We start from the raw sequence: 24646 nt of genomic DNA, 5'->3' as shown, positions 1-24646 counted from the left end.
GGGGCTGCCCCATCCTTGGGTGACGGGCTGTGTCCCATGGGTGCTCTCCCTGCTCTCGGGGCAGGGCTGGAGGAGGCTCGCTGCTTGTGTGCCCCCCCCAGCATCCCCCCCTGGGGAGGCACAAGGGGTCTGTTCCTCAGCTTTGTGTCTCCCAGCCCGGGGGCTCACGGAGGCTGGATCTGCTTGCTGCGTTTATTGATTCCTTACGCTCCAACAAGGCAGGTGGGGCTGAATTAAAAACCAAAATCGCCCAAAACAACCCAAAACCCAGGGGAGGATGGGAAGGAGAAGGGAGGGGGGAGCCTATCCCTGTCGTGAGGATGCTGCTGCAAGGAGGGCCAGCAGGTCCCCAAAGGGAGGGACAGGCCCCCCCTGCAGCGCCTGGGGGGGGGGCAGGGGGGGGAGGCTGGGCACTAGAGGGCACGCAAAGCCCGGGTGGGCATCCGAGGGAAGAGCAGTGCTCCTGGGCTGAGCAGGGGGCTGTGTCCGGACCCTCACCCCTGGAGGGGTTTTGGCCCTGAGCCCCCTCCCTTGCTCCCCAGCAGCAATCACTCCCTGCATCCCCCCATGGCACAGTTTGCCCCCCAGCCCCAGCTCATGTGGGTCCCAGTCCAGCATCCCCCATCCCAACGGGTCCATGTCTTCAGCTGGGGGTCCGAGTTGCGGCTGGCGTGGGGTGTCAAGATGGGGAGAGGGATGCTCGTCCCCAGCCTCCCCGGTGGGTGCGGCGAGTCCCTCGTCGGTCCCAGGACAGCGAGGGGGGACACGCGTGGTCAGTCCTCCGCCACGACGCTGGGCCAAGCGGCCAGGCTGGGGGGCGGCGAGGGGGCCGGGGGTCTCAGCTGGGGCTGCGGGTCGGGCTGGCTTCGGTGCTGTCGCTCACCAGGCACTCGTTGGACTTGAGGCTGGCCAGGGACTTGCAGCTGGGCAGGGAGGCCAGGGAGCCGCAGAGCCCCAGCATGGAGGGCGTGGGGTCCTTCCCTGCGGGCACAGAGCGGGGCCGGCGTCGCGGGGGGCTGAAGCATCACACCCCAGCCCTGCCGCGGGGGGACGGGGACAGGGACCACCTCTGCAACAGGGACCTGGGTGTCCTTGTGCTGCTGGGACAGCATCCCCAGCATGAGGAGGGGGCTGCTGGGGGGGTCCAAACGCCTGGGTGCGTGTTGGGGGGCATACTGAACCCCGTGGGGCACCCTATGGTGTGCGTGTGGGGGGGGGCTTACCCAAGGGCCCCCAGGGCTCGCCTTCACGCTTGCCCTCGCCCAGGCGCTGGGAGTCGGAGCTGAGGCTGTTCTCGGCCGAGAGCTGGTCGGTGCTCACGAAGCTGTGCCTGCGGACGGACGGCGCTGAGCCCCCCGCGCCGCGGCCCCCAGGGTTGAGACAGCCCCATCAGCTAGGGCCAGCCCTTCTCCCTGTCCCCTGCCCGGGGCAGACCCCCCCCGGGGTGGGGTAGGGTGCTGGGTGCAGGTCGAGGCAGCTCTGCCCCCCACAGGGGGGTTACCTCCGGTAGAGCTTGCTGTCTGAGCTGCTTTCATTGCCGTTGAGGGTCCCCAGCGATGGCCACTGGTTCACCAAGGGTGTCACCATCTCCTTGGAGAGCTGGGCCAGCTGCGGGTTCTCGCAGGGGATCAGCCCCGTCCTGCGGCAAAGGTGGGTGCTCAGCACCTGGCACAGCCACCAGTGCTGGGGACCTGCCAGGCGACATGGCCCACGGGACGTGTGGGGTAGGGACCCACCGTGTCCTACAGGACATATGGGACACTGGGGAGCCGCTGTGTCCCCCACAGGGCATATGGGGCACTCAGGCACTGGGAGCCCACCACCCCATCACACCCCACAGAGTGTATGGGGTACCGGGGACCACCACTCACCTGCCCCTCAGAGTCAGTGGGGTGCTGGGGACCAACTACCCATCCCGGAGCCCATGGGACACCCAGGCTTCGGGGACCCCCCACCCACCGTGCCCAGCCAGGCCCGGCAGCATGTCCCCACTCACAGCTGCTCCTGCAGCTCCAGGATGACGCCCTCCAGCTCCCTCTTCTCCAGCTGGTTCTGCACCATCACCTCCTCCAGGCGTAGCTTCAGCCGCTTGTTTTCTGCCTCCAGGTCCTTCAGCTGTGACTCCCGCAGCCGCACCAGCTCCTCCAGGTACCCCTGTGTGAAGCTGCCATCAGCAGTGTGCCACCACCCCAACCCCCCATGTCCCCAGGGCCACCCAACGTGACAAGGAGAGAGCTGGGACACCACAGCTGCGAGTACCACTGGGCTGCGGGAGTGGGGATGCAGTGGGGGGATGCTCCAGGCTGGAGCATCCCAGGGGGACTGGTACCCAGATGGCCTCATCCTGGCTCCCAGTACCTTTTGGGCATAAACGATGCGAAATTTCTGCTCCATCTTGCGCCACTTGTTGTACCAGCTGTCCTCATCGGTGACCAGGGGCAGGTAGGGGTGTTCAGGGGAACTGTCCTCACTTGTGCTGCTCTCCACGCTGCCCCGCTCCTCCTCCTCACTCAGATAGTCGTAGCTGGGGGGCACAGGGGCTCACCAGGGACAGCACTGTGGCACAGGGCTGGCACGTGCCGGAGAGACAGTGGGGTCCCCAACCCAAGGAGGTCACCCCGGCTCTTACCTCTGCGTGAACTTCAGGTAGGGTGTGTAGTCGATGACCACGGGTGTTTTACCGTCCATCACCTCACCCTTCAGGCAGAAGCTGAGTGGCGGATGGAGAAGAGGGTCAGGGCAGCCCCAGTGGCCCGTGGGGGGGCCACGCAGGGTGCCCCCATCCCACTGTGCTGCCCACCACTACCTGAAGTCAATGGCGCTGAGCCCGATGAGCATCCCCGTCAGCACTGTGGACTCCTCGCGCAGCATGATGGCCCCGTCGTCATAAAACCGCCTGTGGGGGAAAACACGGCTGCATGGTCACCCACTGGCAGCCCAGACCGTGCCGCAGCACCCACCCTGTGCACCCCCACACCCGTAGCACCGTGGGGTGGTGCAGGCATGGCCGCAGCCAGCCGTGCCACCAGCTGCTCACCTGGTGGTCCGTGTGTCCCGCAGGGCCGTGGAGATGTACTCAGACATGCGCTTCTCCATCAGCGCCACGCGGATCCAGGCACGGCCCTGCAAGGCACGGCCCCGCGGGGCAGCCCCGAGGATGGGTGCCACCCTCAGCTGCCCCCCGCCATGCCCCGCCTGCCCCTGGGGGCTCTGGGTGCTGGCAGGCAGGTGATCCCCACCCGGGAGCTGCTTTGGGCCCCGTTATCCCCCCGTGGGGACCCACAGCTCCTGTTTCACCCCAGTAACCCTGGGGGGTGCTGTGGGGTGAGGTGGGGCTGCACAAGGGCAGGGTGCCAGGGATGGGGATGGGGCAGGGAGGGGACGGGAACAGGGATGGGGATGTGGTGGGATGGAGATAGAATGGGGACGGGGATGGGGGATGGGATGAGATGAGGATGGGATGGGGACACAGATGGGATGGAGATAAGGATGGAGATGGGGATGGGGATGGGGATGGGTCCATGTGCCAGGGACAAGGTGTGAATGGAAACAAGGGCAGGAATAGGAAAGGGGATGGGGACGGGGACAGAGGCAGGGACAGGGCTGGGGCTGGCACCTTCCTGACCTTGGCCCTGGAGGTGCTGATGTTCTCCATGTTCTCGATGCTGCTGACGCAGTTGTTGGGGACCTTGCTGCAGGCCAGGCGGATGTAGTCCCAGAAGCCTCGCTGCCCATCCGAGCTGAACCAGCTGACTGGGCCTGTGGGGACCGAGGGGCTGCGGGGTGGGAGCTGCTGTGCCAGCAGACCCCAGCAGCCTGGCAAGCACCAAGCCAGAGCCCGGCCATGCTCCCTGGTGCCAGCACAGGCACACATGCATCCCCATCCACCGTGTGGCACAGGGATGGGGACAGGGACGCGCCGGGGGTTGCACAGCCGCCCATCCCCACGGGCCACCATTACCTTTAAAGCGGTGGCTGAGGATCTGCTCGAGGATGGCGGCAAAGTTAACGAACTCCTCAGAGGAGTCGTCGATGGGCTCTGCTGTGTATTTCTCCAGCAGGGTCTTCACTGAGAACCTGGTGGGGATGGGCATCACGGGTGGGAGGGGATGGGCACCCAGCAGCCACCCAGCACACGTTAGGTTTTAGCAACAGCAAAATGCTTTCGCAGATGTTGGCTTTGGAGCTCAGCAGGGGGAAGGGGGGCTGCGGCTTGCTGACCCCCGTGTCCCCACGTCCCCGGGGAGCCCGCTGGGGCGGCCGCCACTGCCCCGCTGTGCAAGTGGCCAGGAAGGGCGAACAAAGGCCCCCTTCCTCCCCGGCCGCGCGCGGGCGGTGATGGCTTCCCCTTCCGCCCAGCCGCTCGTGCTTGGCGCAGAGATGCTGAAGACACGAAACCCGCTGAGCCCGGCAGGACAGCAGGGCATGGGGCAGGTGTTTGCATGGGGGGGGTGTTGCCCCATCTGTGGGTCACAGCCACACATGGGCAAGGTGAGACTGGGGGTCCCCATGACAGCAGGTGGAAGGTGCCTCATCATGGCAGTGGTGTCTGGCAATGCCTCATGGCATGGCAGTGAGGTCTGGAGACATCCTGGTGTCAGGACGAGAGGTCTGGAGGTGCCCTGTGCCACGGTGAGGAGCTCTGGGGGTCCCCATGTCATGACAACAGGGTCTGGAGGTGCCCTGTGCCACGGTGAGGAGCTCTGGGGGTCCCCATGTCATGACAACAGGGTCTGGAGGTGCCCCGTGCCACCGTTAGGAGCTCTGGGGGTCCCCATGTCATGACAACAGGGTCTGGAGGTGCCCTGTGCCACGGTGAGGAGCTCTGGGGGTCCCCATGTCATGACAGCAATGTCTGGAGGTGCCCCGTGCCACGGTGAGGAGCTCTGGGGGTCCCCATGTCATGACAGCAATGTCTGGAGGTGCCCCGTGCCACCGTGAGGAGCTCTGGGGGTCCCCATGTCATGACAACAGGGTCTGGAGGTGCCCCGTGCCACGGTGAGGAGCTCTGGGGGTCCCCATGTCATGACAGCAATGTCTGGAGGTGCCCCATGCCACCGTGAGGAGCTCTGGGGGTCCCCATGTCATGACAACAGGGTCTGGAGGTGCCCCGTGCCATCGTGAGGAGCTCTGGGGGTCCCCATGTCATGACAACAGGGTCTGGAGGTGCCCCGTGCCACGGTGAGGAGCTCTGGGGGTCCCCATGTCATGACAACAGGGTCTGGAGGTGCCCCGTGCCACGGTGAGGAGCTCTGGGGGTCCCCATGTCATGACAGCAATGTCTGGAGGTGCCCCGTGCCACGGTGAGGAGCTCTGGGGGTCCCCCAGACCCCAACAGCAGGACTTGGGGGTCCCTGGCATGGTGCCCCCCAGCCTCAGTAGCCCCCCCCAGCAGCCCTGGGGCCAAGTCCCATCACAGCCCCTAACCAGGGCTGGGGGGCCTTCATGCCTTCCCCACACTTGGGGGCTGGGGACAGGGAAGGACCACCAGCCCCCAGCGCCTAATCCCCATCCCTGCCACACACACCCCGCCCTGGTCCAGCTGGGTGTCTCCATGACAACTCTCATCCTCCATCCCGATCGCCTCCATCCCTTCATCCCTGCACCCGTAGCAGGGCCCTGACGTCACTTCCTTGGCCCCCCACCCGCTGGGGGGTCCCTGCCCCAGCCCCCCCAGCCGAGCCCCGCTGCCCCCAGCACCCCCCCGGCCCCTCCAGCATCCCCCCACCCGCGCCCGGCCCGGCTGCCCCCGCATCACCGGCACCGGGAGCCTCCATGTTGTCGTTGTGTTCCCAACACCCCTCCCACACCCCCCCCCGCCATCACCCCCCCAGAGCGCCCCCAGCCCAACCACCCTGCCCCCCCCCGGCCCCGCAGCCCCGCGGCCCCGCAGCTCCCCAGCCCCCCCGCTTCGCCGCATCCCCATCATCCTCCTCCCCCCCCATCCTCCCCTCCAAATCTGACACCCCCCCCTTCAAAAGCGACTGCAGCAACAACTAAACACACACCCCTAGGGTGAAGGGGCCCCGGGGGGGGGGGGGAGGGGGGGGGGGGAGGGGGGGGTGAACCCCCCATCCAGCCCTCCTCCTTCCCACCCCCCCTCCCATCCCCCAACCCCCCCTCCTCCAGCCCCACCGGCGGTGGTCCTCTCCCTCCCCGCTCCCCCCGCCCCCCCCCCCAATTTCGGGTGCCCCCCCACCTGCAGACGGTGATGAGGTTTTTCCTCTCCACGGCGATGTTCCGGGAGGAGCCTTTCTTGGCGAGCCCCAGAGCCATGGCAGCCGCAGCGCGCCCCGCCGGGCCGGCCCCGGGGCCGCGGCCACGGGCGATGCCCCCTCCCCCGCGGCCCCCCCCTCCCCCGCGGCCCCCCCCGCGCCGCCGCGGCCCCCCGCGCCGTGCAGGCTGCGCTCGCCGCCCCCCGCGATGCCCACGCCGACGGGCCGTGCGCCGCCCCCCCCCCTCCCCAAAAAAAAAAAAAAAAAAAAAAGGGATGCGGGGCCCGGTGCTCTCCCCGCCCCCGGCCCCCCCCAAATCTCGCCCCTGGGGAGGGAGGGGATGGGGGAGAAAGAGCGGGGATGAAGCGGGGGGGCAGCAGTCCCTGGGGGGGCCTCCTCCCTGCAGGGCCCAGCCCCTCTCACCATGACGTGCCACCGGTGGGGACCCCGTCGGGGCGGGCAGGCTCTGGACGGGCCCTGGGCAGCCCCCGGGGTAACTGGGGGGGGCCCTTGAACCCCCCACAGGGCTGAGCTGAGCTGCCCCCCACCCTGCCCCGGGTGGCTGGTTTGGGGGATGCTGAGCATCACCTCTGGGTCTGTGGGGCATGGGGACCCCCATGCAAAGGGGTGGAGGGGGTCCAAGCCCCCAGCGGGGTGGCTGTGCCAGGGGGGAGCCCCACAATGCTCCCAGCACCTGCTTTTGCACCATGCCTCAGTTTCCCCATTGATGTGCCAGGGAAATCCCAGAGGGGGTGTGAATGCCACAGGCACCCACATCCCCCCCACAGCACCCAGATAAATCAGTCACCCTGAGCAGAGGGACACCCCCCCCCGCCACAACCCACAGGGACATGCCCCCCCCGTCCTTGTGCCCCCCAGGGTACCCCACACCCTCCTCTGCCCCTGCAAAGGGCACTCAGCCCAGAGTGCCCAGCTGGGGGGCAGCAGGGTACCCTGGGGCAGGAGGGACCCCCAAAATCCCCAGGGCTGCTGCAGGGAGGGGGGCCCTTGGCAGCACCCAGATAACGCCGGGGGCTGTTATCGGAGCACCCAGCCCGTGGCTATCGCCCCTCCTGCCCTGCACCGGGTGCCAACAAGGTCCCCAGCATATGGGACGGACCTGCCATGGCCCCCAGCTGGGGTAGCCCTCCCCAGCTGTCCCTGAGCCCTGGGGGGGCTGGTGTGCAAGGCTTGCTCACCTCACCCTTGTCCTTGCTCTTGCACCCTGGGGTGTGCAGAGCACTTCAGGAGCATTGCAAATACAGGCACACACGCACACGCATGCACACATGTGCCTGCACACACAAATGGTCACACAAATGTGCACTCACGCATGCACACACACACGTGTGCACGCCCCCTCACCCTGCACTGCAGCAGCTGTGCCCACCCCACCACCTCCCTGCAGGGCAGCCAGGGTACTGGGATGCCGGGGGACAGAGGGAAGCCCAGCCACGTCCCCCCACCCTGTTGTTATCTCGTGCCTTCTCCCCCAGGGGAACCTCCCCAGGAACCCCCCCCCCCTTTAAAAAAAAAATATATAAAAAAGAAAACCCCAATCCCAAGTGAAGGAGGGGGACAGCCGGAGGGTTCCTGGGGATTCCCCACAGGGAAACCCGGAGGCTCATAAACAAGATAGCAGGGGGAGGGGGGGTGGTGTAGCGGGGGGGGCTCCGGGAGCATGGCATGGCCAGGCTGGGGCAGAGCGAGCGGCTGGGGAGGGCCGCAGGGCGCAGCAGGCAGCAGGCAGGGTGCAGCCTCCACGCTGCAAGATGTTGCACCCCGATAACCTTGTTTACAGGGGGCCCCGGGGGGGCCGGGTGAGCCCAAGGGGGGGGAGATTAGGGAGGTGAGCGTGACTCAGGGCATTTGGGTGCGCACCCCTGTGCCGTGCAGCTCTTTCCCCGCGGGCAGCAGCAGGCAGAGCTGGGGCAGGTGCTGGCGACGAGGGCAGGGGCGTCGCGGAGCCACCCCCAGGGTAGGTGCGGGGGCAGGGGCGGCGTGGGGTCCTCCTGGGTGCTGGGAGTGGGCAACAGGGTGGGTGGGGGATGGAAGGGCCAGGCGGGGCTGGGGGAGCAGCCCGGGGTGCCCACAGTGTGGGGTGGGGTCTGTGGGGTTGTCAGTGGGGTGTGCTGGGGTGGGAGGTGCTGGTGAGCCAGGAGGGTATGGGCTCCATACTGAGCCATGCTGGGTACCTGCTGCAGGAGGGAGCTGAGCCACGCTGCATGGATGGCATGGGATGTATGGGCTCCATACTGCACCTGCTGCAGGAGGGAGCTGAGCCACGCTGCATGGATGGCGTGGGATGTATGGGCTCCATACTGCACCTGCTGCAGGAGGGAGCTGAGCCACGCTGCATGGATGGCGTGGGATGTATGGGCTCCATACTGCACCTGCTGCAGGAGGGAGCTGAGCCACGCTGCATGGATGGCATGGGATGTATGGGCTCCATACTGCACCTGCTGCAGGAGGGAGCTGAGCCACGCTGCATGGATGGCGTGGGATGTATGGGCTCCATACTGCACCTGCTGCAGGAGGGAGCTGAGCCACGCTGCATGGATGGCGTGGGATGTATGGGCTCCATACTGCACCTGCTGCAGGAGGGAGCTGAGCCACGCTGCATGGATGGCGTGGGATGTATGGGCTCCATACTGAGCATCTGCTGTGAGTGGGAGGTCCTGCACCAAGCCACACTGTGTGGATGGTGTGGGAGGTATGGGCTCCATGCTGAGTGTGTGCAATATGTGCTTTGGGAGGTACAGGCTCTACATGGAGCCAAGCTGGATATATGGCATAGGAGGCGTGAGCCCCATCCTGTCATGCTAGCTGCACGGTGTGGGAGGTATGGGCTCTATACCGAGCGTGTTGGCTACATAGTGTAGGAGATAGGGGCTCTATATTGCACATGGGAGGTGTATGGTGTAGGAGTTATGGATTCCATACCATGTACATGATGTGGGAGGTGCACACGCTATACGGTGCACATGAGGGATATCATATAGGATGTGCCCTACATCGTGTGTGAGATGTCTGGGGCTGGAGCCAGGGGCTCCCTATTGCACATGTGCTGCAGGACCTATGGGCTCTATATGGTGCCAGGGTGGGTTCGACAGGTTGGGGTGACCTGGCTGCAAGGTGCCCCCCGGCCCCCCCGGCCCCTCACCCTGGCCTCGGGGTGCCGCGGGGGCCGTGGGGGGCCGCGGGGGGAGCGGGATGGGGCCTGACACCAGCCGGGCGTTATCAGTGAGGTGCAGCCCGGCGCACCGGGCTGATGCAAGAGCCGCTGGCGGGGCTGGGGGGGCCGGGGGGGCCCAAGACAGGCCAGCCTGGGGGGCCGGGGGCCGTCGGCACTGGCGGGGCCAGGCGGGGCAGGAAGGAGGAGGCCGGGTCCGGAGCCGGCCATGGTTCCCGTGGCCCCGCCGTGGTTCCCGTGGCCCCGCCGTGGCTCCCGTGGCCCCAGTGGGGTCTTCGTGACCCCACCCCGGCTCCGGCCCCCAGCCGGGAGCGACCTCCTGCATCACCCTGGTGAGATCTAGGGGGGGGCTAGTCCCCCCCTCCAAAAGCCCCCACGCCCTGACCTTGCAGCCCCCCTGTGAACCCCCCATATGGGGTCTCTGGGTAGGGGGGTGGCGAGGGGGGCAACGGGGGTCACCATCCCCCCAGCCTGGGGTGTACCTGCGGTGGGTTGGGGCAGGGGGATCTGGGGGTCCCAGGGCAGGACTGGTCTGGGGAGACCGGGGTGGGTGGGTGTTATGGGGTGGGGAGTTACGGGGGGCTCGGACGCCCGCGTCCCTCCGGGGCTGCCCCGGGGCGGGGGGGGGGCGGCGAGCGGGGGGGGGAAGGGGGGGCAGGGCGCCCCCTGGCGGTTGTCCCCCGGCATAGCCCCGGGGCAGCTGCAGGGGGGGCGGGGGGGGGAGCCCGGGCGGGGGCACAGCGGGGTGCAGGGGAGGGGAATGAGGGCGCAGGCTGCACCCCCCCACCTCCGGGAACCCTCCACCGCCCCGGGGGCTGCAGAGGTTTTGGGTGCTGGGGGGGGGGGTGGGCAGCAGGGCCCCCGCCGGGTGCACACCCTGGGGTGCTGCGGGGTGCTTGTGCCGTGCTGCTTTGGGACGCCCCCGTGAGCCCAGCTGTGCCTCAGTTTCCCCTTTCTCAGCCCAGCGCTCTGCCAGGGGCTGCGGGGGCTCGCTGGGGGCCTGGCCACTGCGGTGTGTGTCCCAGACCCTGTGGGTGGGTCTATATACGACCCCACCCACGTGTGTGAGCTTATATGGGACCCCAGCCCCCATGCATGGGTCTATCTGGGACTCACCCCAGCCCCCGTGTGTGGGTTTATATGGGACCCCACCCCATGTGTGTGGGCCTGTATGGGACCTGACCCCTGGGTGTGGGTCTGTGCAGGACCTGACCCCAGGGCACGGCAGGACCAGCGGGTGTGCGTGGGCATGGGTGGGCCAGGGAGGGACGTTGTGTCCCGGTGGGAAGCTGCCAGGGCTTCACCGTCGCCTGACGTCTGTTCCCATCCCGGCCGGCAGCAGGGCAGGGCACCACTTCCCTGGGGACCCCCGGCCCCAGGACCTCCCAGCCTGTAACCCAGCAGGTTACACGGATGGGGGCTGCGGGAACGGCTCTGGCATCCAACCCCAGCCCCAGCCCAGGGGACAAGTTCCATGTCCCAGGGGGCACCGAGCACTGCCCTGGTCTCTCCTAACATGTGCTCTCTCCCTTTCCCTCTGTGCCCGCCCCGACGCCGCAGAGCGCCGGGTAATGGTGCCACCGGGCTGAGTGCTGGGACGCAGCGAGGTGGCAGTGGGGGCCAAGCCCGGAGCCATGGAGGTGCCCGGCCAGGTAGGGAGACCCGGCCCCAAGCCATGGCTCTGCTGCTGCACCCAGCCTGCTCCCACCCTGGCACAGCCCCGGTGAGGTTCTGGGGGTGCCCGCCCCACTGAGCCCCCTTCTCTCTGTCCTGCAGGAGCTCTATGAGGAGAGGATGAGGAGGTCCCTGGAACCTGAAGGCTACGAGGATATCGGCATAAAGGGCTACCGCCTATCGCTGGGGGAGATGAGCGGTGAGTAGTGCCCTCAGGTGCTAGGGGACACTGGACACACTTGGGCACCAGCACTGCATGGGGGACAGCATTGCACGGGCACCAGCATTGCAGGGGTGATGGCGTTACATGGGTGACAGCATTGCATGGGTACCGGCGTTGCATGGGAACTGGCACTGGCTGGGTGCCAGCATTGCAGGGTCACCAGTGGTTCAAGGTCACATGTTGCATGGGTGCCAGAGTTCTGTGGGTGTCAGCTGCACATGGGTACCAGCATGGCAGAGGCATGTCACACAGGCACCAGCATTGCATGGATGTGGGTGTTGTATAGGTGCCAGCATTGCATGGGCGCCAGTGCTGCATGGGCACCCACATTGCATCAGTTCCAGGTTGCATGGGTGCCAGCATGGCACAGATGTGTTGCATTGGCACCAGCCTTGCACAGATGTGTTGCATGAGTGCCAGTCCTGCACAAGCACTACAGTTGCATGGGTGCCAGCCAGCATGGCACAGACATGTTGCATGGGCACCAGCATGGCACAGACATGTTGCATGGGTGCCAGTCTTGCACAAGCACTAGACCTGCATGGGTGCCAGCGTTGCACAGGCAGCAGGGCTCACTCAGAGCCTGGGGCAGCCAGGCAGGGACACGCAGCCCTCGGCATCGCATTGCTCAAAGGTAGCGACCCCCTTTGCTGAAGCCCTGGAGCTGGCGAGGTGCCACCTCCAGCATGAGGGCTGTGGGTGCCCGAGATGGGGCCAAGCTTGGGGACACCCGGGGTCCTTGAGGCCACGGCCAAGAGCCCCTGCAGCGGGAGGTGAGGGGAGTCTGAGGGGGTATGCGTGCCCTGGAGCATCCCCTTGCCCAAAGCTCCGTTGATTCAGAGCTGCCACCCCGAGGGGGTGTTTGGGCTGTGCCGGCTCCTGGCACCCAGGCCCTTCGGGTCCCCATCCGGGGTGACGCAGGTTGGGGGTAACGCTGCCACCTGTTCTGCACAGGGGCCAGCACCAGCACCGCGTCCCCCTTGCACGTGTGGAGGGCCCGAGCCGAGGAGCTGACGCCCCTGTGGTGAGTCCCCCAAATCGGGGAGGGGGCTGGACACTGCCCCGCCTGCCCGGCTGGCACCGGCAAGGGGAGCTGCTGGCACCCATGGGTGCCCAGCGCTGATGTCCCCGTCCTGGTGGGGTGTGTTTTGCAGCCAGTACTTGCCTGGCCGCCGGGGATACTATGACGTGGATGGGAGGAGGCGTGCGGCCGGGGCCCCCCCAGGACAGGCGAGCCACCGTGGCGGAGGGCAGCGTGAGTGACCGCAGGGGCAGCGGGGGACAAAGCCCAGCCCTGGCTTCCTGGCCCCCCCAAGCCCTCCGTCGCACCACCCACCCTGGCTTTGCCACTCTCATCCCCATCCTCCGCAGGGTGACCGTCACCCAGGCGTCAGGGCACACTGCGGGGTGACCGCTGCCTCTTGCCCGTAATTGCCCACTGATTGAGGATAAATAAAGCCTTTGTTTGGGGTGAGGACAAGAACCACTTGGGGCTGAACGCTGGTTGGCGCCGGGCGGCTTGGCGGTGGTGGCAGCAGGCCGGGACAAGGACAGGCTCGTGCCCACGTGCCACAGACAACGCTGTCAGGGACATCGAGGGGGAACACGCGCCCCATCCCCCCTCCCTCGGGCACAGCATCCTTCAGCTGGCAGAGCGGGATGCAGGTCTTGCAGCATCCCCCCGGCAGATGACCTGGCTGGGGACAGGAGGGGGACTGCAGTGGTCCCCAGTGAGGGCAGAGGGGGACAGGGTGAGCCTGTCCCCAGCGCCGGGTTGCCACGGGCGGGCAGGAGCCGCGCTGGTGTTTACTGTCAGCAAAGGCAAAGTGCTCTGGGATTTACGGTGCACACAGGGCGGCCACGGGGTGTGGGGCTCAGCCCCAGCTTTATAGGACCAGAGCTTGTGGGGTCGTGCGGAGCACAGGGGGGCTGCAGGTAGGTGGAGAACAGGGACAGGGACACCTCGAGCTCCTGGGGTCTGGCTGGCTGGGGATGTGCTATTCCCATCCCAGTGCAAGGGGCAGTGCTTGGTGCTGCGGTCAGGGTTGTGCCAGTGGCCGGGTGGCAGGGCAGAGCGTGGCCATGAGCCCCATCCTCACCCTGGCCCTGGGGATGTCCCCAGACTGTCACCCTGCCCCAGGAGCCGGGCTGCAGGTATGCAAGGGGCTGGAGGTGGGCACTGGTGGGGCAGGGGGGTGATGGAGGGACACATCCAGCAAACCCCAGCTGGGTCTGGGATGGGGCAATTGGTGTGGGACAGGTCCAGCAAGTCCCATCCAGGTCTGGGGTGGGGGTGGTGGAGCTGGGGACACATCCAGGCAACCCCAGGTGGGTCTGGGATGAGGGTGATGGAGCAGGGGACACATCCAGGCAACCCCAGGTGGGTCTGGGATGAGGGTGATGGGAGGCAGATGCTTCCAACAGACCCTGGGCGGGTCTGGGCTGGGGCAGGGACCAGCTAATGTGTTGGTGGCTCCGCTCACAGCTCCATCAGTGACTGATGTGGATGTGGAGGCGGCAGGGAGCAGGACGCTCTTGTCCCAGCAGGACACCCATGAGGTAGGTTCTGCCCCAGGGACCCCCACTCCCTCCATTCTGAGGAGCAGCTGGACTGTGGCCACCTGGGGACTGGCCTCACCTGGGGACACCAGGGCGAGTGGGGATGCTGGCACGGGAGCCACAGCTCTGTGTCTACTGGGGGTCCCTGGTGCATCCAGAGAGACCCTGGACCCCCCCGACTCTGGCTGCAGGTCTATGTGGAGCTGCATGAGCTGGTCATGGACAGCACGAAGGAGCTGTGCTGGATGGAGGCCAGCCACTGGCTCCAGCTGGAGGAGGACTTCAAGGAAGCTGGGCACTGGGGCCAGCCCCATCTCTCCTTCCTGACCTACCACAGCCTCCTGGAGGTCCGACGGGCTTTGGCCAAAGGTGGGGGTGTCAGCTGGGGCCAGGGTGGTGGTGGAGACCCCATGTCAGCCAGCCCGTGACGGTGCTGTCCCCACAGGTGCTGTCCTTGTTGATGTGGCAGCCAAGTCGCTGGCGGCCATTGCCCATGTCCTCATCGACCAGATGATCTACGAGGGGCAGATCAAGCCGCAGGACCAGGAGGCCATCCTGAGGATGCTGCTGCTGAAGCACAAGTACGGCCAGGGCTGGCAGCCCCGTGGGGGGACCCCAGGCTCCGCTGGGTCCAGCCCCAGTGAGTCCCACTGGAGCCTGGCACAGGGTGGAAAAGCCTCTGCACAGCTTGGCTTTGCCTCCCAGCCTGGCTTGGGGGTCCCTGCGCACCCCTAGGGCTGGGGGTGGTTTAGGGGGCATCAATGTCTCTGGCCCATCTATCACACACCCACCTCTCTGCTCTAGACACCCCGACGAGGTGGAGTCAGTCGGGACCCTGCTGCGGGCACAGCTGCAGCGCTCGGGCATGGGCCAGGCAGAGACTGAGCAGCCGCTGCTGCAGCAGCCCCTGGAAATGCGCAGGCTGCCCGGGGCCAAGCAGGTGAGTGGGGACGGGGCTGTGGCGGGGAGCAGGGGGGCACCGGGGCACAGGGTCGGGAGTGCTGGGTCCGGCCAGGGTGTGGGGAGGGCAGCTGAGAGGTGCACACGTGCACGCGGCGATGTGTGCACACACCCCCTGGTACACGCAGGTGCGCACACCAGGCAGCTGCACGGCAAGTGGGTTTTCACAGGGACCCCTGGGGAGTGCACACACCCACTGACACACACCCATGCACATTTGCACACCTATCCACATGCACTCACATGGGCATGAGCATGCAGAAATGCACGGGCACAGGCAACCCCCCAAACTCCCACGCACACCGCTTTCTCTCACCCTTACACACATGTGCACACATGCATGCATATACCTTCACACTTGCAGGCACATGCACACACACATACATGTGCACACGTGCATGCAGGGGAGGCACTGCCATGGGACAGTGCAGAGGTGGTAGCGAGGGAGCCAGGCTTGCAGGGGACAGAGAGGGACATGCAAGGGACAGAGGGGGACATGCAGGGGACAGAGGGGGACATGCAGGGGACAGCCACCAGGGTCAGCTGCCTGATTCCTGCCATTCGTCTGCCTGCAACAGAGCCCGAGTGGGGCCACGAAACCGCAGCTCCCCGAGAAGGTCCCCAAGGATGCTGAGGCCACGCTGGTCCTTGTGGGTGAGTGGTCAGTGCAGAGGCGGGTGTGGGGTCAGGGCGGTGGGTGCGGGGCTGGGGTGAGCAGGGGGAGCTTTGGCGCCTGCCTGTCGCTGCCTGCTTGCTCACTCACTCGCTGCATTTCTTGTGCCTTTTTTGACTTTCCTCATCCTCAGCCCTTGCCGCCACCTGCTGCCGCTCAGTGCTGCTCTCTGGCCCCGTGTCCCTTGTCCTCATGTCCCATTTCTTCACTCCTCTGTGCTCCCAAGTCCTCATGTTCCCTGTGCCCCTATGCCCCAATGTCCCTGTGCTCCATGCCCATCTATCCCTGTGTCCCCATGTCCCTGTGCCCAGTGTCCGTGTGTCCATATGCCTCAGTGTCCTCATGTCTTTGTGCACCCATTCTATTCCCCGTGTCCCCCCGCACCCCCATGCCTCTCTGTCACCTTGTCTCCATATCCTGATGTCTCCATGTCCTGACATCCCCATGTTTCAGTGTCTCCATGTTTCTGTACTCCTGTGTCCCTGTGCTCTGTGTCCCTGTGCCCCATGTCCCTGTGCTTGGCCCCCTGTGACCCTTGTCCCGTCCCATCATCCCCCCCAGGCTGCGCAGCCTTCCTGGAGCAGCCAACGCTGGCCTTTGTGCGCCTGAAGGACGCAGTGATGCTGGATGCCGTCCTCGATGTGCCCCTACCCGTGCGCTTCCTCTTCGTCGTCCTGGGCCCCGACAGCCCCCACATCAGCTACCACGAGATTGGCCGTGCTGTCGCCACCATGATGTCCGAGAGGGTACGGCTTGCCCACATCGCCACCAGCACTGTCACTGCCACCAGCACTGCCGTCTGGGGAGCCAGGCCCCCTGAGCCCCCCAAAGGCCCCATCCCTGGGGCTGCACCCTCTAACAGGGCTCGTCCCCTGTGCCATGTTCCTGTCTGTGTCCCCATGCCTCTGGGCCTCCATGTCCTCATGCACCCCTGTCCCCGTGTCTCCATGTCCACATGCACCCCCTTCAATCTGTCCATATGCATCCCTGTCCCCACACTTCTGTGGCCCCGTGCTCCCATGTCCCCATGCACCTGTATCCCCATGTGCCCACGCCCCTGAAGTCAATTGTCCCCTTGTCCTTGTGTGTCCAGGCAACCATGTCCCCACACTCCTGTGGTCCTGTGTCCCATGACCCCCCTTATCCCCATGCACCCCCTCATCCTCATGCCCTCGCATCCCCATGATGCCCCATCCCCATGGGCATGCTCAGGGGCCGGGTGGGTGCCCAGAAGCACCCAAGGGTGCCGGAGACAGCTGAACATCTGTGCCCGGGCCACCTCGTAGGTCTTTCGCCGGGACGCCTACCTGGCTGAGGGCCGCCAGGACCTGCTGCAGGGGGTGGAGGACTTCCTGGAGGCCAGCATCGTCCTGCCACCCACCGAGACCCCCAACGAGCAGCTGCTGCGCAGCCTGGTGCCGCTGCAGCAGGACCTGCTCCGCCGCCGCTACCAGCCCCCCAAGAAGGCGCTGCACAAGGACGTTCCAAAAGGCCCATGTAAGGCAGGGACCACCCCGGCCCCCCCAGGATCCCCCTTCACCATGGTTGGCGGGGACCCCACCTTGCACACAGGGTCCCCCCATGGCCACCTGCTTGTGTCCCCAGGGGCGGAGGCACCACCAGCAGAGGACGACGACCCCCTGCGCAGGACGGGGAAACCTTTTGGGGGGCTGGTGCGGGACATCTGCCGCCGGTACCCCAAGTATCTCAGCGACATCAAAGATGCCTTCAGCCCCCAGTGCCTGGCTGCCATCATCTTCATCTACTTCGCCGCACTGTCACCTGCTATCACCTTTGGAGGCTTACTGAGTAATGAGGGGACAAGCTGGGGACACGCCAGGGGACGGGGACATGCCCCAACTGGGCATGGGGCTGGGGGAGTGGGGTGCAACCACCTGCAGCACCATCCCCTGGGGATGCTCCTGGCGCGGGGATTGCGTGCCCTAATCCTGGTGCCGAGGGGTATGGGATGGTGGGACACAGAGCTGTGTCATCCCCCCCAGCACCCACCGGCTCTGCTCCCCCCCAGGTGAGAAGACCAAAGGCATGATGGGGGTGTCGGAGCTGCTCATCTCCACCTGCGTGCAGTGCGTCCTCTTCAGCTTCTTCAGCGCTCAGCCCCTGCTTGTCGTTGGCTTTTCAGGGCCCCTCCTCGTCTTTGAGGAAGCCTTCTACTCGGTGGGTGCCCCCCTGTGCCCCTGGGTGCCCCCCCCAGCCACCAGTGGTCCCCACAGCAGGCTCACATTGCCCCCAGCAGCCCTGGCAGAGGCACAGGGTGCTGCCACAAGGGGATGTCATGTGGGTGCTGCCACATGTGGGATGGCAGAGGGATGATGCCAGATGCAGGGTGGCACTGGTGGGATGGCACATGGGTGGTGCTGCTACGTGGGTGGTGGCACATGGGTGACATCATGCAGATAGAGCCATGCGGGTGCTGGCACAGGTATGATGCGAGGTGTGTGACACCGTGTGGGTGATGCCAAATAGCTGGCACCACGTGGGTGCTGCCAGGCAGGGGGTGCCTTGCCACACCAAGGTACCACTATCCTCATCCCAGCACCCCCCAGCCCTGGGCAGTAGGCACAGGGCCACCGTGGGACCCAGGGGTCCAGCCCACATGGGTGCGCATGCTGGGGGCTTCAGGGGCCTGATGGGGCTGTGCCCTCTGGCTCCCCAGTTCTGCAGCAACAATGGCATAGAGTACATCGTGGGCCGGGTCTGGATCGGCTTCTGGATGATCCTGCTGGTGCTGGTGGTGGTGGCCTGCGAGGGCAGCTTCCTGGTGCGCTACCTGTCCCGCTACACCCAGGAGATCTTCTCCTTCCTCATCTCCCTCATCTTCATCTACGAGACCTTCTCCAAGCTTGTCACGGTGAGGGGCACAGGGGTCCCGCATCAGGGAAAGGGGGAGCTGCAGATTGTGGTCATCACCCAAGTTTCCATAGAAATGAGCTGGATACAGGCGAGGGATGCAGCCCATCTCCCTTTCCCAGGTGTTTCCCAGCTCATGCTTCTCTCTGCAGGGGGATTTTGGGGCAGGGAGGTGAAGCCTGGGCAGATGTCCCACCTGGGCTGCAGAAAACATGGTCCTTGTCCAGCACCTGCCTGGGGAGCCCCAACTTCTTCCCCCATCCCCTGGCTCAGACCCTCCCCAGTTGGCCAGCAGCAATGGGCTGGTGTCACTGGGTGCCTGCTGGGACATGTCTGGTGCTGGAGAGATGACACGCAGGACGCATGCCCCATCACTCTTGGACCCCTATCACACCGGGGTGCCCCTGTGCACCCCTCTATGAGCTTGGCACAGCCCCAAACACCCTGGGTGATGCATGGTCCTCAGTGGGGCCATGCTTGTCCGTCCCCACTGTGCCACCCAGTCCCTGTCCAGTCCCATTTCCAAAGGAGCATGGAGAAAACCAAGCCTAAAAATAACCCCCCGCTCACTCTGTGCCAAGCTCCCAGTCTCGCTGGCCACCCTGGCACACACCCTGCCGGGATGGTGCTGTGGGGCTCCCAGCATGGCAGGGGGGGTGCAGGGGCATCCCCCATCCCTACCCGCTAGCAGGGATCCCATCGTCACTGACCTTCTCCCCTTCCTTCCCCAGATCTTCCAGAATCATCCGCTACAGCGGCATTACAATGTGCAGGCCACGGTCCAGCCCCACGTGCCAGAGCCCAACACGGCACTGCTGTCCCTCGTCCTCATGGCTGGCACCTTCTTCCTGGCCTTCTTCCTCCGCAAGTTCAAGAACAGCTCCTTCCTGCCTGGCAAAGTGAGGAGGCGGGGGCACAGTGGCATCCCCCCCACCGCACTGGGCCCGGGGGCAGTGCTGGGGGCAGCACGGGGGCTCAGCGGGTGCGGGTTCCTGAAGGGGCTGGCTGAGACCGTGCAAACTCATTGCATGTTCCTGCAGAGTTCTTTGCTAGAGCTGGTGGGTGGACCCCTCAGCTGGGTGGGGGCGCAGGTGTCTGCATTTAACATGGTCATGGTGTCCCCACAGATCCGGCGTTTGATCGGGGACTTCGGGGTGCCCATTTCCATCTTTGTCATGGCGCTAGTCGACTTCTTCATCAAGGACACGTACACGCAGGTCCGGGAGCAGCGGAAGGGCAGGGCTGGGGGGACACGGGTGTCTGTGACAAGGGGACATGGAGCCAGGTGCTTGTCCCAATGCCCCATCCTCGTCCCCTCACCCCCTCATCTCTTCTCCCATCCAGAAACTGAAGGTCCCCAAAGGGCTGGAGGTCACCAACGCGTCTGCCCGGAGCTGGTTTATCCACCCCTTGGGGAATAACAGCCCCTTCCCCATCTGGATGATGTTTGCCACCATGGTGCCTGCCCTCCTGGTCTTCATCCTCATCTTCCTCGAGACACAGATTACCACGTGAGGACCAGGGGGGTATGGGGAGGGCCGCAGGGTGGGACAGGGATGGAGAGGACTTCCCCAGGGTGCTGTGTCACCAACTCATCCTCCCTGTCTCCGGCAGCCTCATTGTCAGCAAGCCTGAGAGGAAGCTGGTGAAGGGCTCTGGCTTCCACCTGGACCTGCTGCTGATTGTGGTCATGGGGGGGCTGGCCGCCCTCTTCGGCATGCCCTGGCTCAGTGCCACCACCGTCCGCACCATCACCCATGCCAATGCCCTCACCGTCATGAGCAAGACCTCCGCTGCCAGTGAGAAGGCCCAGATCCTGGAGGTCAAGGAACAGCGTGTCAGCGGCTTCTTCGTGGCTGTGCTCATCGGTGAGCTGGGGAGGTGCCCCCCAATGCGGGTGGCGAGGGCAGGTGCCCCTGGGGATTCTCTCCAACCTCTCCTTGTCCACCACAGGCGTCTCCATCCTCATGGAGCCCATCCTGAAGTACATCCCGCTGGCCGTGCTCTTTGGCATCTTCCTCTACATGGGTGTCACCTCCCTCTTTGGCATCCAGCTCTTTGACCGCATCCTGCTCTTGCTGATGCCACCCAAGTACCACCCTAAGGAGCCCTACGTCACCCGGGTGAGTGAGCCCTCTATCACCTGGCCGGGTGGCTGTGGGCTTGGGGGTGTCCTGGGCTGTGGCACCCCATGGTGCTGCCTGCAATTGCTTGGGGCTCCCCAGAGAGCTGGATGCTGACCTTTGCTGGGCTCTTTGGGCCACCCCAGGAAGGGTGGGGGGTGCTGGATCCACCACCCTGACCCCACTGGGCTCCTCGTCCCACAGGTGAAGACTTTGCGGATGCACCTCTTCACCGTCACCCAAATCATCGTCCTTGTGCTGCTGTGGGTGGTGAAGTCCACCCCGGCCTCGCTGGCGCTACCCTTCGTCCTCATCCTCACTGTGCCCCTGCGGCGCCTTCTGCTGCCCAAGATCTTCCACGAAGTCGAGCTCAAATGTGTACGTAGCCCCAGCACAGGCCGGGAGCACCACAGCACTGTCCCTGTCCCTGCACCCATCCCTGTCCCCATCCCCATCTGTGTCCCTTTCCCCATCCTCATCTTCATCTGTGTCCCTATCCCCATCCCACCTAATGCCCTCCCCTGTCTCTCCAGCTGGATGCGGACGATGCCGTGGTGACCTTCGAAGAGGAGGAGGGCACAGATGTGTACGACGAGGTGCAGATGCCCAGCTAAGGGCTGGCTGCCGCCCACCCCCCAGCTGGCCCCATGCCCCCCCAGCCCCCCACACCCACTTAGAGCTCTGCTGCTGCCATCCTGGGGCTGCTGGGCAATGGAGGAGACCTTGGGGACACAGCCCCAGAGCCCCCGTCCCCACCTGCACACCCTGCAAATGGGGCCTTTTTGTTTTTTTCCCTTTTTTAAATCTTTTTTTAAAAAAATGTTTTGGATGGTGTGATCTCACGCACACTTTGCTACCCACTGGGGAAGACGCTGCCTGGGCTGGGGGGGTCCCGTGGGCCATCCCCCACCCCATGGCAGGGCAGGATGGCCCGTGCCCCGTGTCACCATCCTGTCCCCAAGGCCACCCCAGAGCCGTGACTGGGACCGAGCGTGGGAAGGAGCTGGAGGAAGACACCCAAGCCTGGAGGGAGGCACAAGGCAGGGACAGGGTGATGTAGGAGGGAATGGAGATTGCCCCCAGCCCTGCTGCCTCCCCTGGGGAACCCCCCCTGCCCAGCCACTATTCCCCAGATGAACTTCCAGTGCTAACGAGCATGAGCTGGGACAGACCTTTTGCCCCACAGAGCCCTTTTCCCCCCTTCCTCCATCATTTGCCCCAGCAAGAGCATGCCTGCTGCTCCACTGCGCTCACGGCCGCCCGCAGCAGCTCACAGGGTCAGGATGTAAACAGTCCAGTGAGGGGGTTTATATTTTTGCAATTCAGATAATCATGCTAAAAATACCAAAAAAAATTACACTGACGCTTCCGCAAGTAGGATTCACTCAAAACCAAACAAAAATCAAAAAAAAGGCTGAAAAAGCACCTTAAAAAAAGAAAAAAATGAGGGAAGAAAAAAAAAAAAAAAAAGCAGGTGCCAGGAATGATGTGTATATTTGATGCTAGCATTTGGGGGAGCTTGTAATTTATTTCTAAAGGCTGATTGTGCTCCTGCTGGCAGCGGGGGCCATGTGCGTGTGTGTGTATATACTAGAGAGAAACTATATAAAAATTTACAATTTTCTAGACAAGCTTATTTCAAAGGATCCTGGTCAGGGCCTAAACTCTATGGACCAGTCCAGCGCGTCGTTTAACTGATGAATTAGTGTTAGTATAATTCCTTTTTATGTTTTTAGCATTTCAGTTAAATCAATGTAGTTTTTCCTTGATTTTTCCCTTGCTTGCTGGGTGCATCCTGCCCCATTTCTGCTGGGATTGCTCCCAAACTGGCCGAGCATCCCCCTGCTTCTGCAAGGGCAGCCCCTGCCCTGGTCAGACCCACGGGCCAGATCCAGCCAGGGCACAGCACCTCAGCAGGTTGCAAATTTGCTTCTTTTTGCATAAATTCGAGCAGGGGAACCCCACCATCAGCACAAGGGACAGCAGACGGGGGGCAGCCATGCCCAGGGCGGCGCTGCCTTGTCTTTGGGTTGGTTTAGTTTTATTAATTACGTGTCTGAAATAAATGTTGCGAGCTTTGGGGTTTTTTTTCCTTCCACTCCCCAGCCACTTCTGTATCAGGCTTTAATAAAGAAATTAATAAAACCAGAATGTAAGCTGGTTTTTTCTTTCCCAGTGGCCATTTTCTGGAGGGTCGTCTTATTTAACCACCACCCCCAAAAAAAGAGCAGCAGCACCTTTCGGAGGTGCCTGCCCCTGCCCCCCAAGATGCTCAGTGCAGCTGTACCCAGATGCTTGTAGTAGCATCCCAAGGTTCTCACTGCATCCCGGGGTGCTCGCTGCAGCCACTGCAGGATGCTCCTCCTCATAGTCATCCCGGGATGCTTGCTGCAGTTATCCCGGGATGCTCCCCACAGCCACCCCGGGTCACTTGCTGCATCCTGGCATTCTGTCCCAGGACCCACTGAGGCCCCCCCTCCAACAGGGTCAGCTGTGGGCCCCTCACTCCCAGAGGGACACAGACGGGCTGGAGCGTGTCCAGGGACGGGACACGGGGCTGGGGCTGAGGAGCAGCAGCTTCGGGAATGGGGGTCGCTCAGCCTGGAGAGGGGGAGGCTGGGGGGGCTGGTTGCTCACTGCAGCCGCCTGGCAGGGGGCTGTAGGCAGGGGGGGGTCTCTGCTCCCAGGTAACAAGCGACAGGACAAGAGGGAACGGCCTCAGGTGGTGCCGGGGAGGTTTAGGTTGGACATTAGGAATAACTTTGTCACCCAAAGGGTGGTCAAGGATTGGAACCAGCTGCCCAGGGAGGGGGTGGAATCACCATCCCTGGGGGTGTTTAAAAATCACCTGGATGCGGTGCCTGGGGACACGGCTGAGCGGTGGGCTTGGCCCTGCTGGGTTAAGGGATGGACCCGATGGTCTCAAAGGTCTTTTCCAACCTAAATAACACGATTCTCACTGCAGCCATTCCAGGCCAGCTCAGATGCTCAGCCCCCCCTCACCCCCCTGCACCCCAGGGTGCTCCCCTGTTACTGCCATCCCCACACCGGGGGGGGGGGACACACGCTGAGCTGCCTGCCCAGCAGGCTGTAACACATTGCAAAGCAGACCCCAGCTCCCCCCTCCAGCCCATGCTGGCACTAAATTGACCCCAATTACCTGTAATCTCATTAAGGAGAGCAACCAGCAGGGCTGCTGCCCCCTTGGAAGACACCTGCCAGTGCCCAGCTCTGTGAAATAGGGAATGGATGTGCCAGGCATCAGGGTCAGCATCTGTCACTGCTCCTGGCTGTGCCCCCAGAGGCTCTTGGTGGGGCTGGGATAAATCCCATTGTGGCCACCGGCCTGGTGCAGCTGCTAGCCCTTGTTTTCTGGAGATGGAGGTACACGGCCAGTGTTTGTTCAGCCCGAGGCCCGCCGAGCCAGCAGCCACCTGTCCTTCTGCTGGCCTCACATGGGCCAGCCGTGCTGGGTGCCATCGGGGGGGCTTCATGTGCCACCATCACTGCCAGCCCTGCTGCTGCGGCCCCTGCTCTGAGCCCTGGTGCCACCGAGCCCTGCGGGGGGGGGGGGCTCCACGTGCTGCCACCGCCACCAGCCCTGCTGCTATGGCCCCTGCTCCAAGCCCCCGGTGCCACTGTGCAGTGATGGAGGAAGGTGTCTGCCAGGGCAGCATCCCTGCACCCCGGGCAGCATCCCTGCTCCCCGTCCTTCCTGCTCCCCACCCTGGGAAGAGCTGTTTTATTCACTGGGAGATGTCAGCGAGGTCGCTGCCATGGGATCCAGCCCAGTTTGGGGGCAGGGGGGTGGGATTTAGGTCAAGCTCTCCTATGAGCTTGGCTTAGCCCAGTGCAATGTGGTTGGGGGTGATTTGTGGCAGGGACCCGCAGCACGGTGCGAGTTGTAAGGGGGAAAAAATTAAAATACTGGTTAACAGGCCTGCTAACAAGAAGCAGGGAGCACAGGGCTGGAGAGCTGGGTCACATCCCAGCATCACCCCTGGGAGCGGAGAGCCCTGGTGCCGTGGGGTGCCCCCAGCATCCCGGGGTACCCTGTGCCGTCACATGGCTGAGGACAGCCCGGACGTCCCCACAGTGTGAGTGAGATGCTGTCGGTTATAGTTTGTGCAATGAACAAGGGGAAATGCAAACAAC

The 24646-nt window shown here is 64.4% G+C and overlaps 2 protein-coding genes across 9 annotated transcripts; one reads left to right on the top strand and one right to left on the bottom strand.

Moving 5' to 3' along the window:
* Positions 1–151: 151 nt before the first annotated feature.
* Positions 152–7342, bottom strand: RUNDC3A (RUN domain containing 3A). Its single transcript, XM_056362726.1, has 12 exons — positions 7336–7342; positions 6200–6335; positions 3962–4077; positions 3626–3759; positions 3038–3123; positions 2807–2896; positions 2630–2710; positions 2359–2524; positions 1997–2154; positions 1502–1639; positions 1224–1330; positions 152–981 (listed from the first exon to the last, which is right to left on the bottom strand). The coding sequence occupies exons 1-12, from the start codon at positions 7340–7342 to the stop codon at positions 839–841; spliced, it is 1362 nt and encodes a 453-aa protein (XP_056218701.1). The 3' UTR covers positions 152–838.
* A 718-nt stretch (positions 7343–8060) lies between these two features.
* On the top strand, positions 8061–22642 carry SLC4A1 (solute carrier family 4 member 1 (Diego blood group)). Of its 8 annotated transcripts, XM_056362338.1 has the most exons (22): positions 8075–8193; positions 10969–11060; positions 11185–11281; positions 12260–12329; positions 12460–12560; positions 13791–13864; positions 14056–14233; positions 14310–14445; positions 14669–14804; positions 15403–15478; positions 16059–16243; positions 16784–16994; positions 17103–17306; positions 17527–17675; positions 18175–18369; positions 19100–19267; positions 19496–19585; positions 19713–19879; positions 19983–20236; positions 20322–20491; positions 20696–20869; positions 21025–22642. In XM_056362338.1, the coding sequence occupies exons 2-22, from the start codon at positions 11043–11045 to the stop codon at positions 21103–21105; spliced, it is 2934 nt and encodes a 977-aa protein (XP_056218313.1). In that variant the 5' UTR covers positions 8075–8193; positions 10969–11042; the 3' UTR covers positions 21106–22642. The 8 variants fall into 8 exon arrangements, with proteins under 8 accessions (XP_056218311.1, XP_056218312.1, XP_056218315.1 ...); XM_056362334.1 differs by having other exon boundaries at positions 8074–8193; positions 16784–17306; XM_056362335.1 differs by having other exon boundaries at positions 11185–11288; positions 12273–12329; positions 16784–17306.
* Positions 22643–24646: the final 2004 nt, after the last annotated feature.

Source organism: Falco biarmicus, chromosome 17 (genome assembly GCF_023638135.1).
Source record: "Falco biarmicus isolate bFalBia1 chromosome 17, bFalBia1.pri, whole genome shotgun sequence".
NCBI classification, from domain to species: Eukaryota; Metazoa; Chordata; class Aves; order Falconiformes; family Falconidae; genus Falco; species Falco biarmicus.
The sequence above is the reverse complement of the archived record's forward strand: the minus strand, read 5'-3'. Positions and strand labels throughout refer to the sequence as shown.